Source organism: Manis javanica, chromosome 3 (assembly GCF_040802235.1).
Source record: "Manis javanica isolate MJ-LG chromosome 3, MJ_LKY, whole genome shotgun sequence".
NCBI classification, from domain to species: Eukaryota; Metazoa; Chordata; class Mammalia; order Pholidota; family Manidae; genus Manis; species Manis javanica.
Window position 1 is genome coordinate 123,947,560 of NC_133158.1, and position 19,558 is coordinate 123,967,117.

At 34.6% G+C, this 19,558-nt stretch overlaps 1 protein-coding gene across 6 annotated transcripts in view; it reads right to left on the reverse strand.

Moving 5' to 3' along the window:
- Positions 1-19,558, reverse strand: part of ATP11B (ATPase phospholipid transporting 11B (putative)) — a 135,023-nt gene that overhangs the window by 70,199 nt on the left and 45,266 nt on the right. For 5 of the 6 annotated variants that reach the window (XM_073232005.1, XM_073232002.1, XM_073232003.1 and 2 more), the window contains exons 5-9: positions 16,314-16,421; positions 15,994-16,122; positions 15,304-15,407; positions 9,307-9,354; positions 7,213-7,277 (exon numbers count right to left, since the gene is read on the reverse strand). In XM_073232005.1, coding sequence (XP_073088106.1) covers positions 7,213-7,277; positions 9,307-9,354; positions 15,304-15,407; positions 15,994-16,122; positions 16,314-16,421 — 454 coding nt within the window. Of the gene's footprint in view, positions 1-7,212; positions 7,278-7,799; positions 7,832-9,306; positions 9,355-15,303; positions 15,408-15,993; positions 16,123-16,313; positions 16,422-19,558 lie in introns of those variants that run through there. The other variant, XM_037003537.2, reaches the window with a different exon arrangement.

Consider the following 19,558-nt stretch of genomic DNA (forward strand, 5'->3'; position numbering starts at 1 on the left):
AAATGTCTTTTAAAAGAATTCTCTATAGAATATAGCCAATGATTCTGTAACATCTTTCTATGTTAATGGACAGTAACTGCACTAGTTGGGGTAAGGACTTAATATTGTAGGTAACTGGTGAGCCACTGTGTTATATACTTGAAACCAATGTAAGATTATATATCAACTACACATACTCCAATTAAAAAAATAATAATTCTATACCATATTTTAGAAGAGAAATGTACTCACTGGCATGAAACCATCTAAGAACATGTATTGTCTGATTTACAATTTGGCTTTTCTTCAACTCTTTTTGGAGTTTTTGAACCTTTCTAAATCTAATTTTAGGAAACTACAGTTACTCAACCTATTGAATGGGGAAGGCATGGGGGTTCTTTCCTGAGTTACAATTGAGATGTCTGAATGAAAGAAATACTTGAGTTAGAATTGATGGAAGAAAAGGATCTGAAATGATAAAATAGCAGGGAAGGCCATTATAGATAAAGCAACCAGTGTTAACAAAGACAGAAATAGAAAAGCACTTCTTGTTAGGTTATAACAATGCATTAGGGACAGAATAGAAAATGCTCTGAATGCCAGAATCTAAGAATAATCATAATGGCATTACACAGATGGTTTACTGTACCATGATGTCAGATTGTACTGGTCTTCATCTATCATTAATAGTAGTGCAAGAATTATCTTCCTAGCACTGTTTCGCAAGTATCCATAAAGAAAATATAAGAGTAGGATCCTAGTCTGTTACTCAAAAATAGGGATTAACAATGAAAAATATAACACAAGATTACATCAACATAATCTCTGTAAGAAAAATACCATAGAAGGAATTGGGAATTATGGCGTGAGAGGTCAGACAGAGGACTCCTCCAAAAACCATGCATAATACAAAAATATAGTTAATACAACTAATCCTAAAAAAGCAATAGGAAAGAAGGCTGAGCCAGACTGCATACACCTGGAGAACAGAGCAATCCTCACGAAACAGGGTGACATACCAAAGCCTTGATCCAGCGGGACCAAAGCCCTTCCCCCACCCCAGCTCACTGGGGGAATGAAGAGGAATGGAGCAGGGAGGGGGTGGAAGCCTAGGACTGCTGAACACCCAGGCCTGGGGATCTGCTTTGGGAGCACAGACCTACACTGCATGGTGCTCTGGAGATTAGTGAGGTTGGAAAACTAAGACAGGTGAAACACCTGGAGAGACTGAGATTCCAGCCATTTGTGGAGGACAGGAATCCACATCTGGCTGCTCTGGGACAAAGGAAAGGCGAGCAGTCTGAAAGGCTTCCTAGCAGCAAGAGGGTGGCTGAAGTGGCGGGGATTGCATGGAGCATGCTGCTCGGGAGAAGGGATAGGTAGATAAGGCTATCTGGGTGCACTGCCCAGTATGTTGGGAACTTTCAGGAGCTTCAGGTACTCAATCCCCATGGCTGGCTTCTCAGCTCTGAGGCCCTCCACTGTGATATGAGGCCTGCTGCACCTTCTTCCTGGCCTGCTGGCACCAGCTTGCAAATTGGCAGTCCCTGCCCTCCCATCAGTCCACCCAGAGGGAGGCCCCACCTATGGCAGCTACTAACACAAAGCACAGAGGCTTGGCCCACTGGTTCTGACAGTGGAGACAGGTGCTGCAGTTGGAAGTAGGAAACAGCTTTCCTCCCCACAGGCACCAGCATGGCCACCCTACAACCACCAACATCACTCCAGAGCTGAGCAGCTCCAGAGAGTAGAGCTTCTGGGCACTAGAGGATGCCACATACAACTATAAAACATCAAAGGAACCTTGTTCAAACCAAAATCTCACAAACATTAGAAAAAGGGCCAACTGAAACTGAAATCACCAATCTTCCTGAAAGAGAGTTCAAAATAAAAATCATAAACATGCTCATGGAGGTACCAACAATATTCAAGAACTCAGGGATGAATTTAAGACAGAGATTCAATCATTAAGAAATTCCATATCTGAAATGAAACATACAATGGAGAAATTTAAAAGCAGATTAGATGGAGTAGAAAACACAGTAAATGGAACAGAAATTAGAGAAGAGGAATACAAAGAAGCTGAGGCACAGAGAGAAAAAAAGGACCTCTGGGAATGAAAAAATATTGAGAGAACTCTGTGACTAATCCAAATGGAACAATATTCACATTATAGGGGTACTAGAAGAAGAAGAAGAAGAGAGAAAAAGAGATAGAAAGTGTCTTTGAGGAAGTAATTGGTGAAAACTTCCCCAATGTGGGGAAGGAGATAGTCTCTCAGGCCATGGAGGTGGCACAGATCTCCAAACACAAGGGACACAAAGAGAACAACACGAAGACATATAATAACTAAAATGGCAAAGATCAAGGATAAGGACAGACTATTAAAAGAAGCCAGAGACAAATAAGACCATATGCAAAGGAAAGCCCATCAGGCTATCATCAGACTTCTCAGCAGAAACCTTACAGGGCAGAAGGGAGTGGCAGGATATATTTTATGCAATGAAACAGAAGGGCCTTGAACTAAGAATACTCTACCCGGCAAGATTATCATTTAAATTCGAAGGAGGGATTAAATAATTTTCAGATAAGAAAAGTGGAGAGAATTTACCTCCCACAAAAAATCTCTACAGTGTATTTTTGAGGGACTGCTATACATGGAAGTGTTCCTAAGGGTAAATAGCTGTCACTAGGGGAAATAAAACCACAGTAAAGAAAGTAGAACAGCTGATTACTAAGCAAATGTGAAATTAAATCAACTACTCCCAAAGTAAGTCAAGGGATGGACAAAGAGTACAGAATATGATACCTAATATATAAAGAATGGAGGAGGAAGAAAACAGAGGAAAAAAAAGTAAACCTTAGATTGTGTTTGCAATAGCATACTAAGTGAGTTAAGTTAGACTCTTAGATAGCAAGGAATTTACCCTTGAACCTTTGGTAACCACGAATATAAAGCCTGCAATGGCAATAAGTAGATATCTATCAATAATCATCCTGAATGTAAATGGTCTGAATGTACCAATCAGAAGACATAGAGTCACTGAATGGATTAAAAAAAAAGACCCATCTATATACTGCCTGCAAGAGACTCACTTTAAACCCAAAGACATACACAGACTGAAAGTGAAGGGATGGAATAAGATATTTCATACAAAGAATAGGGAGAAAAAAGCAGAAGTTGCAGTACTTGTATCACACAAAATAGACTTCAAAACAAAGAAAGTCACAAGAGACAAAGAAGGACATTACATAATGATAAAGAGGTCAGTCCAACAAGAGGATATAACTACTATAAATACCTATGCACCCAACACAGGATCATGTACATATGTGAAACAAATACTAGCAGAATTAAAAGGGGAAATAGAATGCAATGCATTCATTTTAGGAGACTTCAACACACCACTCACTCCAAAGGACAGAACAACCAGACAGAAAATAAGTAAGGAGACAGAGGCACCAAACAACATATTAGAACAGATGGACCTAATGGACAGCTACAGAACACTCCATCCAAAAGCAGCAGGATACACATTCTTCTCAAGCACACATGGAACATTTTCAAGAATGGATCATATACTAGGCCACAAAAAGAGCCTCAGTAAGGTCAAAAAGATTGAAATTGTACAAACCAGCTTCTCAGACCACAAAGGTATGAAACTAGAAATAAATTACTCAAAGAAAATGAAAAAGCCCACAAATACATGGAGGCTTAATAACATGCTCCTAAACAATCAATGGATCAATGACCAAATAAAAACAGAGATCAAGCAATATATGGGTACAAATGACAACAATAATTAAACACCACAAAATCTGTGGGACGCAGTGAAGGCCGTGCTAAGAGGGAAGTATACTGCAATACAGGCTTAGCTCAGGAAAGAAGAACAATCTCATATGAACAGTCTAAACTCATAATTAACGAAACTAGAAAAAGAAGAACAAATGAGGTCCAATGTCAATAGAAGAAGGGACATAATAAAAATGAGAACATAAATAAATAAAATCGAGAAGAATAAAATAGAAAGAATCAATGAAAGCAGGATCTTGTTCTTTGAGAAAATAAACAAAATAGATAAACCCCTAGCCAAAGTTACAAGAAAAAAAGAGAGTCTACATATAAACAGTATCAGAAATGAGAAAGGAAAAATCATTACAGACACCACAGAAATACAAAGAATTATGAGAGAATACTATGAAAAATTATATGCTAACAAACTGGATAACCTAGAAGAAATGGACAGCTTTATAGAACAATACAACTTTCCAAGGCTGACCCAGAAAGAAACAGAAAATCTGGAAAGACCAATTATCAGCAATGAAATTGAATTGGTAATAAAAAACTACTTAAGAACAAACCCCCTGGACCAGATGGCCTCACCACTGAATTTTATCAAACATTTAATGAAGACCTATTACCCATCCTCCTTAAAGTTTTCCAAAAAGTAGAAGAGGAGGGAATACTCCCAAACTCATTCTAAGAGGCCAGCATCACTCTAATACCAAAACTGGCCAAAGACCCCACAAAAGAAGAAAATTACAGACAATATCCCTGATGAACACAGATGTAAAAATACTCAACAAAATATTAGCAAACACAATTCAAAAATACATTGAAAAGACCATCGATCATGATCAAGTAGGATTTATTCTAGGGATGCAAGGATGGTATAACATTCGAAAATCCATCAACATCATCCAACACACCAAAAAAAGGACAAAAACCACAGATCATCTCCATAGATGCTGAAAAAGCATTCGACAAAATTCAACATCCATTCATGATAAAAATTCTCAACAAAATGGGTATAGAGGGCAAGTATCTCAACATAACAAAGGCCATATATGACAAACCCACAGCCAACATCATGCTTAACAGTGAGAAGCTGAAAGCTTTTCCTCTAATATTGGGAACAAGACAAGGGTGCCCACTCTCCCCACTTTTACTCAGTATTGTACTGGAGGCCCTAGCCATGGCAATCAGACAACACAAAGAAATAAAAGACATCCAGATTGGCAAGAAAAAAGTCAAACTGTCCCTGTTTGCAGATGGCATGATATTGTATATAACAAACCCTAAAGAATCCACTCCAAAACTAATAGATCTAATATTTGATTCAGCAAAGTTGCAGGATATAAAATTATTACACAGAAATCTATTGCATTCCTATACACTAACAATGAATTAGCAGAAAGAGAAATCAGGAAAACAATTCCATTCACAATTGCATCAAAAAGGATAAAATACCTAGGACTAAACCTAACCAAGGAGGTGAGAGACCTATACCCTGAAAACTATAAGACACTCATGAGAGAAATTAAAGAAGATACCAATAAATGGAAATATATCCTGTGCTCATGGGTAGAAAGAATTCATATGGTCAAAATAGCTATCCTGCCTAAAGCAATCTACAGATTCAATGCAATCCCTATCAAAATACCAACAGCATTCTTCAACGAATTAGATCAAATAGTTCTAAAATTCATATGGAACCACAAAAGACCCCAAACAGTCAAAGCAATCCCGAGAAGAAAGAATAAAGGGGGGGAAGGATTATGCTCCCCAAGTTCAAGCTCTACTACAAAGCCACAGTAATCAAGACAATTTGGTACTGGCACAAGAACAGACCCATTGACCAATGAAACACACTAGAGAACCCAGATATAAACCTAAGAATATATGGTCAATTAATATATGATAAATGAGCCATGAATATATAATGGGGAAATGACAGCCTCTTCAACAAGCAGTGTTGGCAAAACTGGACAGCTACATGTAAGAGAATGAAACTGGATTATTGTCTAACCCCATACACAAAAGTAAACTCAAAATGGATCAAAGACCTGAATGTAAGTCGTGAAACCATGAAACTCTTAGAAGAAAACATAGGCAAAAATCTCTTGAATATAAACATGAGCAACTTTTTCCTGAATGCATCTCTTCAGGCAAGAGAAACAAAGTAAAAAAATGAACAAATGGGACTATATCAAGCTAAAAAGCTTCTGTACAGCAAAGGACACCATCGGCAGAATAAAAAGACATCCTATAGTATGGGAGAATATATTTGTAAATGACATATCCGACAAAGGGTTAACATCCAAAATATATAAAGAACTCACATGCCTCAATACCCAAAAAGCAAAAAACCCTATTAAAAAATGGGTGGAGGATATGAACAGACACTTCTTCAAAGACAAATTCAGATGGCCAACAGGCACATGAAAAGATGCTTCACATCGCTAATTATCAGGGAAATGCAAATAAAAACCACAATGAAGTATCACCTCACACCAGTTAGGATGGCCAACATAGAAAAGACTAGGAACAATAAATGTTGGCAAGAATGCAGAGAAAGGGGAACTCTCCTACACTGCTGGTGGGAATGTAAACCAGTTCAAACATTATGGAAAGCAGTATGGAGATTCCTCAAAAAGACTAAAAATAGAAATACCATTTTACCCAGGAATTCCACTCCTAGAAATTTACCCAAAGAAAACAACTTATCACATTCAAAAAGACATATGCACGCCCTATGTTTATCACAGCACTATTTATAATAGCCAAGATATGGAAGCAACCTAAGAGTCCATCAGTAGATGAATGGACAAAGAAGATGTGGTACATATACACAATGGAATACTATCCAGCCACAAGAAAGAAACAAAACCTACCATTTGCAACAACATGGATGGAGCTAGAGGGTATTATGCTCAGTGACATGTCAGGCAGAGAAAGACAAATACCAAATTATTTCCTTCATTTGTGGAGTATAACAATGAAGCAAACTGAAGGAACAAAATAGCAGCAGCCTCACAGACTCCAAGAAGGGACTAGTGGTTACCAAATGGGAAAGGTACGGAAGGTGGGGTGGGGAGGGAGGGAGAAGGGGATTGTGGGGTTTCATGATTAGTGCACATGGTATGTGTGGGGTCACAGGAAAGACAGTGTAGCCCAGAGAAGATGAATAAGGACTCTGTGGCATCTTACTACACAGATGGACAGTGACTGTGATGGGGTATGGGAAGGGACTTGATAGTAAGGGTGAGCGTAATAACCACATTGTTTTTCTTGTGAAACTTTCATAAGAGTGTATATCAACAATATCTTAATAAAAAAATTACCATAAAAAATATTTAACTAAGTAATGATCCAACCTGTGCTTTTAAAAATATTTCATATAAAGCATCAACATGAATTTATAATAAATAACTTTGAATATATATACAAACCAAAAATTTCTTTTGTGTTTTTTAATCTGGCTCCACGCAGCAAGAGACTCTCTGGCCCCAAAGGTCTAGGGAGAAAAAAACCCGTAAGAACAGAATATATTAAAAATTCAATTAAATTCTAAAATGGCATCTTCAGCAGAAGGTACTTGAGCTATAATACAATAGTACTTTCATATAAAACCAAAATCTCAGCTACTATAAAGTTGTCTAAGTCAATGATGATGTTAGTTACTATATAAACAAATACCTGCTTTAGTATGTCAGTAACTTTTAAGATCACTGGCTCAGAAAGAAGATTATGTCTATAAATAAGCCCACAAAGCCTCCAGTTTAAAAATTTTTTAAACATAAAATACAACAAAGTCAAAGATTAAAATGTTAAAAGATGATATTTTAAAAATTTGAGCAAGATTAATAAGCAGTTTTCAAATGGAAATGCAGAATTAAAATGCAATGGAAACATTAATTGTATGATTTGTATACAAATGCATAAATTCTACACAATTAAAATTATACTGGTTTATGAAATGTAACACAGTTAGTACTTTGTAGGCAAGATGAATAAACAGCACAACTTGACTACTTGCATTGCATATTTCTTGGAGAACGTGTCTTCTTGCTGTTTGAATTTCTCTCCATAAAGGAGATATAAAACGAGAAGGAATAATTAGAAAGGAAATTGTACTTTCTTAGTGATAGCAAAATAATAAGACTCTGTTATGGATAAGTATGAAAGCCTTAATTTTTTTTGATTTTCTGAAACTTCCATATATTTATTTAAGTCGAACAGAATCTGAAACTATCCTAAAGATGTCTGCATCCCAAACACTCTAAAAAAATCCAATGAGCCAAGGAGGGTCAGGTGTTTGGGACATGGTTAACAAGCATGGTTTTGTCAGATAGTCACATCTGGAGTACACTCCATGGATATTCCATAATAAATTATTCAGGAGTCATAAAATAGCTCTTTTTCAATTGGTGGTGGTTCCAAGAATGAATCAAAAAACTTTTGAGCTCACACCGACATATAAAATTGTAATATAATGATAGAAAGTTTCAAATTAAATGATAATTTATCCTTTTGGTTGCTTCCTCAAAGAACATGGCTCAATTTTTTAAAAAACCGCTCTAGGGGCACTGGTACCATAATTGATCTTTTCCTTCACCAGCCACAATACTGTATGTAATGCAGTTCAGACTATCCATACATGTGTCCCACTATGTCACTGCAGAAATCAAAATAAACCTAGACAGTTATTCAGCAGGGGTTCTACATTTACAAAGACCTTGTTACAGAGTTTATTGAATGTGCTCCTAAGTTAGTGTTTATTGGAAATGTGCATCAATGCTGATGAACTATATTTTTCATGGCTTGTTTTAAGGATTTAATTTTAAAAACGCTCAATTGTTTATGTCAGTGACTTATTCATGCAGCCAGTATAAAGTGAACATTATCTCCAGAAAAGAGGTGGAATACTAATTTAGAAGTTCAAGGGCTGATTCCAAAATCTGTTCTAAATCCAACTTTGGTCATGAGCAACAATGTAATCTCATCCTATCAGCGTACCTTTGAAATGCTCCAAAGCCTTTCATGTGGGTGCGAGAAATTACCCTGAATATTGGGGAAAAACAAACCATAACAACTAACCAAACAAAAAACCAAACAGAAGAGTAAATAAGAGGTTCTGGATTGGCCACTAAATACTCTAAGTTTGTGTTGAATGATTCTGAAATGAAGAAGAATGTAACATTTATACTTACTAAACATTATATAAAATATTTTTTGTATTCTCAACTTTAGGTGGAGGGGCTTTAAATGTGTAAGTATATGAATAAGAATGGTTATGTTTCCCTTATGTTATTATCTGATATTATTAGAAAAAGAAATACAAGTACATAAGTGATGTTACTATTTTGATATCCTTTCATGGCATGTGTTTCATCCTTGCTGATGCTACAAATTATTGGAAGAAGAAATGCTAAATGCTTTAAAATTAACCCTTTTCCATCCTATGCTGCTCTTTACCTGATTTTGGGCTATCCCCCAAACAATTCACACTTAAAATTAATTGGATAATGCAAATTTATTCTTACCTTACAATTTCTTCCATTTGTTGAGTTATTATCATTCGTCCCATGAATCTACCAAAGAATTCACCATGTTATAAAAAAACAATATAGACATATGACACTTATGACATCAATGGGTAGAAAATTTTAGACAGATTTGGGTACTATTCTTATACATGAAACAAAACCAACCTTTTGTATATATGAATGGTCCAATATTCATGAAATTACCCAAGTAAATATAAATCATTAAGCTTTAAAAAATTTAATATTCTTGCTATCTCCACTATAGCTATGAGGTAATGAATGAAAAAATGCTTCCAAAATGGCAGTGTAAATGTTATATATTATTAGTCTGGTTATCATGGGAATTTATTGCTACACAAAGATGCATACATTATTTAGCCAACAATGAATGCTCACATATTTCATCACAGTTTACTAAATAAAGCCTCCTGTGACTAGAATCACTCATTCATTTATCAAACAAATATTCACTGAGCAACTACTATGTGTGAATCAAGTGGTAGGGACAGAGTAGTAAGTAAAAACCTATCAGTATACTCCAGAGCTTCTTTAATCAGTTGCTTGTTCTGAGATCTAGAGCTGAGTAGCCTATTTAACAGATTTTCACAGCCTGGCCTTTCAGTTCCAACTTCTACTACCAAAACAGCTCCGTAACATAAAATCAGTTCAAATATGCAATTACTCTTTCTACCACAGTGGGAAGTAAATTTTGAGTTGAAGAACATTCTAGACAGAGTTTCATGTTTACTGTTTAATTAGGCAGAGAAATAGTAAGCATTCCCTTCCAAATACCCCTATTATTCCTCCTGCTTCTAGGTCACAGATGCTTGTACACTCTGGATTCATTGTTTCTTGCTAGTCTTTTTACTTTTACTTCTTTCAGCTCTCTGTATCAGGGATAAGCATAGTTTTTGTTTATTTTCTAAGCCTCCATTTAGTGGAATTTTACATAGCCCTGGTTCCAGCCTCAAATTTGGAACTAGGTTCAAAGAACCAGCTGGGCATCTTACAGAGATGATGTGTGATCAGTTTTTTGATTTTCCTGAACTGAATTCCAATAAGAGACATGTTTCCTTCATTTTATCTGTCCTATGACCCTTGATTCTAAGGCACTCCTCATATCTGTTGACACCAGATCCATGCTGGATTAACTCATCTTACACTTTCCTTAGACCTTTTTCCAAATTCCACTTCAATTTGATTCAAAGTAGAAATAGTTTCATTATTCTCTCTTGGTTATAAAGACTACATACACTCAAATCTATTTTATAAAATGATTCAGACAATATAAAAAGCAGCCAAGAGAAATAAAGAGAATCCCACTACTCAAATACAAACACTGTTAATAATTTGGGGTATATTTTCCAGGTTTTTATCCATGCACATACAGATAAATATGTATGTCTTAAAAACAAAAACAGTATCATACCATAAATCCCACTGGTAACAATCCTCCTCCCCCCACCCACTTAACATCTGTCAAAAAAGTAGATCTGTAGCATTTTTAATGGCCATGCATACTATTACATTTTGGGGTTACTACAAATTTATTTAAACAATTCACTACTGATTGAAGTTAAGGTTTTTTATGGAGCAGCTAAACAATGCAGACCTGAACAATCTTTGTACATATCTTTTCACATTTTCATTAAGATAAATACCTAGAAGTAGAGTTTTATTATTTTGTTAGGAAAAATCCCTAGAAGTAGAAGTACTAAGTTAGAGTCTAAAAAATAAAAAGGTGGGAAGAATAGAAAAAAGAACTAAAGGAACAAAGGAGCCAAGGAAAGAGAAAAGGGGAGAATACCATAAAATAGGCACCTGCTAGAAGCTGCTCCCAGATAGCTCTCCTAATTTTTATTTCTTTCTTCCAGTGGTTTGGCAGAGATCATTTCATACCACATTCTAGCCTCTCTCAGTAAACTATTAAAGGTCTTTAAAAAGGAATAATGGAACCCCTATTAATAAACAGGTATTTGGGAAGGAATCAACAATGTTCAAGGGAGAAAAATTAATAAACAAACAGAAAAACATTGGGTTTTTAAATAAAAAATGAATCAAAGCTAGAGTTTTAAAATGATAGAACTACAAAATTAGCCAACATTTAAAAATTATAATAATATTAATAAAATTTTGAAATAATAAAAAAACTTCATAAACTTATATTTTGCTCATAGTGATAAAAATCAGCCCAATGCTTTTGTGAAGGAATGTGACAATGTTTATTAAAAGCCAAACTCTATTAGGGCTTTACTCCAATAATTCTACTTTTTCAAGTCTGTCTTATGGAATAATTTAGTACTAGACTGTACACTCTAGGAGGCAGGAGCTATCATCATTTCTTCACCACTGTATTCTTGTGTGTCATGTCTAGTGCTATACTGAGGTTACTGCAGGCACTGACTGAATATTTGATGAATGAATGGGCAATAAAAATGTTCATGCACCCTTTAATCAACTTTAATGCTTAAGGTTCATGCAACTTTAATGACAGAGTAATAATTTGGAACTGTCATTCACCCATCCCTCCATCCCTTCAGCAGATGTTTATTGTTTATTATGTACCTGGTACTGAGTTAGGTCCATCAACTCAACAGTTAAGTGAACTATACACACACAAATATTGCTTCATTTGTATCATAGAGAAGTAATTTAATAAAAGGGAAAAATTAAGTGCATAAAATAAAGCACATTAAGATGTTTATTCTTTCAACTGTCAACAAATACGTAGTAAGGCCTCCTATATGCTAGATCTGTGCTACATGCTTTGAATGCATCAGAGAACAAAACACCCAAAGATGCCTGCCCTTGAGTTTATATTTTAGTTGCAGAAATAATAAGCAATGAACATAATAAATAAGTATATAGTATACTAGAAGATATTACGTGTTATGAAAAAAGAAAAGCAGAACAGGGTAAGAAGGATTAGGAAGCAATAATAAATAGTCCAAGTAGGCCTCATGAGGAGGTGATTTAATCAAAGACTAGATAAAAGGTGGGAAAGTAAACACAAGGAACAGCTAGTGAAAAGGTAGGAGTGGACATGGCATGCTCAAGGGAAGATAAGGAGGCCAGTATACCTGAAAGATGAGTAAGAGGGAGAAATGTCATAAAGGATAGGCTGGGGATAGGGACAATTAGAGAGATCTTTTTTAAGGATATGTGTTTTGACTCAATGAAATGGAAAAGTCAGTGTAGGGTCTGACAGAGGAATGATATGATCTGACTTACATTTAAAAAGAATCACTCTGGCTGCTTCTGTGAGAACAGACTGCATGGGAGAGAAGGGTAAAAGCAGAAAAACCAGTAAGAATGCCTTTAATAGCAGTAATCCTGCTAGGAGATGATGCTGGTTTGGACCAAATTAGAAGCAGTGAAATTGGTGAAAGACGGTCAGATTTGGCATGAATTTTGAAGATAAACTAGTAAGAGGTTCAATCCCATAGATTGAGATGAGACATGGGAAAGGAGATGAAGAGAGGTGAGCAGAGAGGGGATATAAGAAGTCATGGCTGATTTCAAGATTTTTAGCCTGAACAACTGGAAAGATGGACTGTCACCAACTGAGATGGGAAAGGTTGTTGGCATAAAAATGTTTTATATTTTCAGTTTCAGTAAACAGAAAAAAATTTCAGTTTTCAACATGACTAGTTTGAGATTTCTAATAAATATCCAAGTGAATTGTAGAAAAGGAAGTTGGACATAAGAGTCGAATTTGTGAAAGAAGTCTGGGATGGAGATACAAATCTGGGGGTCATCTGCATGTAGTCAGTCTTTAAAGCCCTCACTTGGATGAGATCACCAAAGGAGTGAGGGTATCTATATTTATATGTCTATATCTATATCTATATCTGCATATATAAGGAAAGGTATTGGCAGAGAAGGGAAGAGAACCAAGGACAGTCCTGGGGCGCTTTAATATCAAGAAGTCAGGGAGAAGAGGAGAAATCAGCAAGAGACTAAGAAGGAGGCACTAGTGATGTAGGAGGAAAAACAAGAGAGGTTAGTGTTCTGGAAGCCCACTGAACTATCAAAAAGGAGGGAGTAATGAACTATCCAACAGGATTTTGAACTGGTAAACTTATTTGTAATAAGGTGCCACACAATATTTGTAATAGCAAAACAACTGAAAGATTAGGGAATGGCTAGGTTCTAACACGTTTACTTAGACTAGTGTGCAGACTTCAAAAATGATGACTAAGAACACCATACAGTAAGATGGAAAACATTTTTTAAATCATAAAAGCAATCCATATTCTTTAAAGAATTGTCACAAAATATGGAGAAAAAAGGTAATTAAAAAGCAGCTGAAATCCTACCACCAAGAAATAACTACAAATATTCTGACATCTAATTCCTCCAGTTTTTTCTTTCTCTCTGTATCCATCTATTTTTCTATCTTGCTACTTAGCTACCTAATACATACAGACACATTCCTTTTTATATAATTAGGATCACAAGAGAGTTACAACTCTGTATCTCATTTTATTTAACATTGTATTTCAGTATGTTATATCTTTAAATTCTTTGAAAACATCACTTTTATTATCTACATATTTCATCTTGTATCTGTATCATATACCTGTGTGAAGCATTCTCTTACTTGGACATTTAAAATGGTTTCATTATTTCCCCTATACACAGCATATAGTCAAGTGAAAAAATATAATTTACACACACACACATATATGTAGTATCTTTACAGCTATGAGTTCAAAGACAAAAACTATGCTTATTCATCTTATTTATCACCTATCATATTGACTACACAGGTGTTCATTAGTAACTTGCTGCATGAATAAATAAAACACCAATAAAAATTTTTAAGTAATGTATAATTATCTTTCATTAGGGAAGTATTCTGCAGTAGTTATATTACATTCATATTTAAAACAATATATTCTTTCAGTAAAGAAGAGGAAGACAAAGAGGAACACCTTATATTTAATAGTGAATTACTTCCTATTAAAATTTTCTTTTACTTTCTCCCCATTTTCCAAGAGAATGTAAAAACCCATCCACCAAAGCAATAGTCATACTTGATCTCAGATTAATCTTGTTTGCTTAATGCTGCATCATTTTCTAGTTTCCAAAAAATTTTTTACGACCCACCATTGTCTGAGACCAGGAAATAGTAGCAATACAGAAATTTTAAAACTACTGAAGACTTCACAGTTAACTCTTTCATAGATTTTAAATGCTCTTAAAGCACGGGACTCCAAATTTTTACAGTTTATTGGAAAATTCCATACTGCATTTGACTTTGAGAAAAACGCAAGAGTTTTATATCATTCAGAGAAAATTCAATTATAAATAAATATATGGATCCAGAACAAAGATACATAAGAGATTGGGGAAAGCCAATGGTTAGATTTTTGAAACATTTCAACCAACAGATGGGGATATATAATATGACAAGAAGCTGAGAGTGATTTTTTACAGTGTGGTTCTAATTTATATTCTATCACCAGTTACTGAGTAAAAATAAGTTCAGTTTCTCATGTTAGTCTTTAAATAATAAAAAGTTGTTTTCATTCCATAGCCCACAATGATTAGCATATCAATGAAGGATGACTTACATTGTATTTAGTAAATTGTAACGTTAAAAGTAGTTCCTAGTGAACACAAAGACATAGCCCTTGACTTCATGGAGTACACACATACAGCCCCCCTACTACGAGATTATTTTCTTTTAATGAAATAATCTTTTCCTGTAACTACTATTATGAAGTTTACTATTGTAGAACCAGTTTATACTGAAGTAGAAGATAATGGGAAAGAAAGTGAAAATAAAAGCACTGTTTCTCAAGATTACACCTTGGCTTATGAGTTCTGGCAAATTCTTTTAGCTTTTTTCCCCTTAATCGATCTTCCCTTTATCTCCAACTAATAAAGGCTTCCATTAGCTAAAGAGTTCATTATATCTTCATGACCATACAAATGAGATCTGAAAACAGGACTTAAAAAATGACTATGTTGAATATCATACTATACCTGTACAAGTCTGCTTCTGGTTGCTGACATTCTATCTCAGCTATAAGAGTGTCCAAACTGGCAACTGTTTGTAATACTGCTGTTTCTGGAACTGCCATGTGTGTCTGAAAAAAAAAGGGAAGGTGTTAAATCACAGTTTCAGGATCCAAATGGAACCTTATATATCATCTATTTTAAATCTCTTTTACAGATGAAATCATAGCATATGTACTTCAGTATGTACTAGCTAGACAGGAGACGGAAGGATGTAAAATAGTAAGTAGCAAAAGGAGCTGCTGTGATTTTACCTGTCTACAGAGGCCATTTGCATATAAGGAAATGGTGACTGTGTTAACAGTCAATACTGCTCAAAGTTTATTTAAAGTAATTTACAGGAAAAACATTAATTTCATCCTTGATTGTACTTTGAAAATTCAGAAAAATTTAAATGTGTCCCTTATCTAAAAAAGTACCAAAATATTAAAATAATTCATTTTTCCTAAAAACACTTCCCATTTTTCTTTTACTTGACTACACCACATATGAAGCTATCCTTGAAATAAATACATAAGATTATTTCTTTTAAAAAACTTAATTTTTTAAGTTTCAGTAATTTAAAAAATTCATACCATATCACATCAAATGTTATTAGCTTAGTGAAGGAAAATATCACTATAACCTTTGGTTTACCAGACGAACACTCAAACTAACCTTTAGGTTAGTTTCTCCATCTAAACTAGCAGTTGTAACATGACAAGAACCATCAAGTCGATCTGAGGACAGAAGCACCAAATCTGCAGGGAAAATTTCATCTTTGGCTATTCGAACAATATCACCAACCTAAGAAGAATTTGGGGAGAAAAGCGAATATATAGATTTTAAAAGGCAAGGACTTACTTTTACTGGGTTCTAAACTAATAGCCTATCACAACATTTTAAAATAGAAAAGCAGGCCTTTAACAAAAATATAATCAGATTAAAATTTGTGATATCAAATTATAATTGATTTCTATTATTTACTAAATGCATACCCGAATGTTTTTTGACCTAGTTTTTACAAGGCCACCACTTCGAACAACATAAACAGGAGCCCCATTTACTTCATTATCTGAGTTATGTCGTAACCAATCTTCATACCCCTGTAAATATCAAAAGAATAAAGAAAACCCTTTTTAGTACAATTAGAAGATACTTTTATCAAATAAGAAAAACAAAAATTTCCCCAAAGCATCTCATTCACCAGAATTACATTAGGCCATTTGATGCATGTACTAATAGGTATTTGGCATTCAATCCTACTGAAAACACATTTCTCTTGGTTTTAATTATACACATGTTCCTGGTTTTCACAGCACCTCTCTAGTCACTCCTTGTCAATTTTCCTTTGGGAGGCTCCTTCTGTATCACCTTCCTTTGTATTTCCATTTTGATATCTCTTATCAAACATTTAAAACTAAACTGATGATGTTATCCCTCAAGATCTGTTGCACTTTCAGTGTTTCCCGTCTTGACAAATGACATCATCATCTACTGAGCGGCTCATACCAGAAATCTGGGAGTCATTCTTGATTCCTACCTCTTCCTAACATTATTTCAATGAAAAAGTTCTATCGCTTTTATATACAAATGATATTTTAGTCATAAAATATAAATTCAGGGTATTATTACAGACAATATAATAGAAAAAAATGAAGAGATTCTGAAATTGAAGTTCTTTCACTTTCTTAACAGACTAACATAACTAATTATGATTTGTACGTTAAAAAAATATGGTAGGCTATATGGATCATCATTATAAAGGGAAACAGACAAAACATTTCACAATCTTTGGACTAAATGTTAAGTAGTGGCAATTTTTTTTAAATGGAAAAGACTTCTTGTGCTATTTTAGAGAAAATTCAAGAACTCAGAGGTATAGCACAAGTACAGATAATGAAATGATATCAAAGAATAGCAGTAAGTGAGGGAAAATAAGGTATAAAAAGGTGTGTGTTCTATGCTACCACTTGTGAAAAATACATGCTTGCCTATGTGAACACTGCAGCTATCAGGACTAGTGTCAAAATAATGACTCCCTCAGGGGAGGAGAACTAGGAGGCTATGGGTTAGAAGTATAAGAGACTTTTATTATATGCTATCTTGTATTGTTTCTATTTTTTTTAAATGTGTATCTATCACCTTAAATATTATACTATAAAATATAAAGCAAATATTAAAGATTCCTTTGAAGGTTTATTTTTTTCAGGGAGAAACCTTTTGCAGAAGTATTCTAAAGATACTTAAATTATGTTGGCCCCACTTAAGATATTGCAGGTCAATTTTAGAGAAATTTAATTGAGAGTCAAAACATCTTTTCTGAATCTATCAAAAAGCACATTTCCTTTTACAGTCAGATGATATAACAGCAGAGCAATAATAATGATTTTTTTAACACGGGTTTACAAATTCTAACTCATCCTACATATTACCACCAGATTAATCTTTCCAAAACATCATTTTAATTCACTATCTTGTATAAAATACCATCAACAACTCCGAATGCTTAAAGCAAAGAATCTTCCAACTTCATTAATTTAGTACCAACCTACCTTTCAGGTCTTTCCTACGCAGGGTCATACATTAGTCAGACATGTCCAAAACAGGGCTTGCCTTCTTACATTTAGGCCTTTGCCCAAATTGTTTCTACCTCACCTTCTTTACCAATTTTCATTTTACCCATATTCCAAGTCTCATCTCTAATAACGTTTCTTCCACGAAGCCTTTAATTTTCCAGACTCAATGTTCCACCCTCTCTGAACACCCTATGGGCTCACTGGCAGTTTACTACTCTGAGTCCTGAAATTGTTTCTGAGAAGGGGAGAAAAATCCTATAGATGAAGTTTTCTCTTTGAAAATTATATGACTTTTCATATTTCCCCTTTGCCTTGGTTGTCAGGAAGCTCTCAAGTAAATTTAGTACTTAACTGCAATAACCATACTAACACAGGTTTGAAGTATAATCTTCCTACTTTCAGATTTTTTGTGTTTTTACTTAACCCATTTTGGAAGGTGACAGGTTGTGAATTACTATTATTATTATATTAAGACTCTCTCATTTCTGCAGATACAAATTCACCAGCATTTTTCCAACTCAGTTAATAGTGTCACATTCCAACTAGACCCAGACTGCATCAGGCCAAATACACACTGGGAAAGCAGGTCAAGAAGTACTATATTTATTTTACATTACTTTAAAAAAAGAGTCAGTTCATTCATTTATTCATCTATTAAACAAGTATTTATTTAAGGTCCAATATATGCTTGACTTTGTTCTCATCACTGGGAATAAACTAGTATATAAAACAAAGTCTCTACTCTCATAGAGTTAACCATTCAAATGAAAGCAACAAAGTTCCAAATATTTATTCAATAGAACAGCAGGTAGTGATAAATGACATGAAGACAAAAAGACCAGAAAGAATGATAATGGTGGTCAGGAAAAGCCTAAGATATCTACGTGGAAATGCTGCACAAATAGTTGTATATATATGTGTCTGAAGTTCAGGGGATAGTTTCAAAATACGTATAAATTGAGAACCATCAACCTATAAATGGTACTTTAAGACACCAGACTATATGAAAGCACCCAAGAGGGAACTATGTGTAGAAAAGAGGTAGGGAACAAATATGAGTTACTTTGATAAAATAAATGGCAATATGCAGAACCAAGCAAATATGTAATTGTATGAAATGATCTGGATGTTATTGACTTACACAAATTACCCTTTCAACAGAACAGTGAAGGGAAATCAAATTTAGTGAGAGCAGTAGCATGATATTCTGACACAGAAGATACATAAATTAATCTGTAGACTCCTATCCTTCCTATGTAAGTAATAAAGAATATGCCACATTCCTATATTATAAGAATCATAAAATGTTTGTCAATTTTATTTCCATGTCAATTGAAACCTTATCCCTAAATCTTATAAAATGGAAACTTGTAATATTTAGACAAAAAAATTCAATTAACTCTATTTCAGGTAGAAGAGATCATCTCTGTACAACTGAGCTCCTGATAAGATTTTTTGAGGAGTGTAGTAGCTATACAGACACGACATTTCTACAAATTTCTTTATTTCTTATTTGGCATGTTTATCCAATAATCCTGTTTTTCTATACCTAGATTTTAGGATAAATTCAAGATTTAGTTGAAGCTATTTTCTGTAGGGTTCTACTTCACATAAAAATTAACTTCATCAGAGAAAGTCGTAAAAAAGTAGGAAAGCACTACATC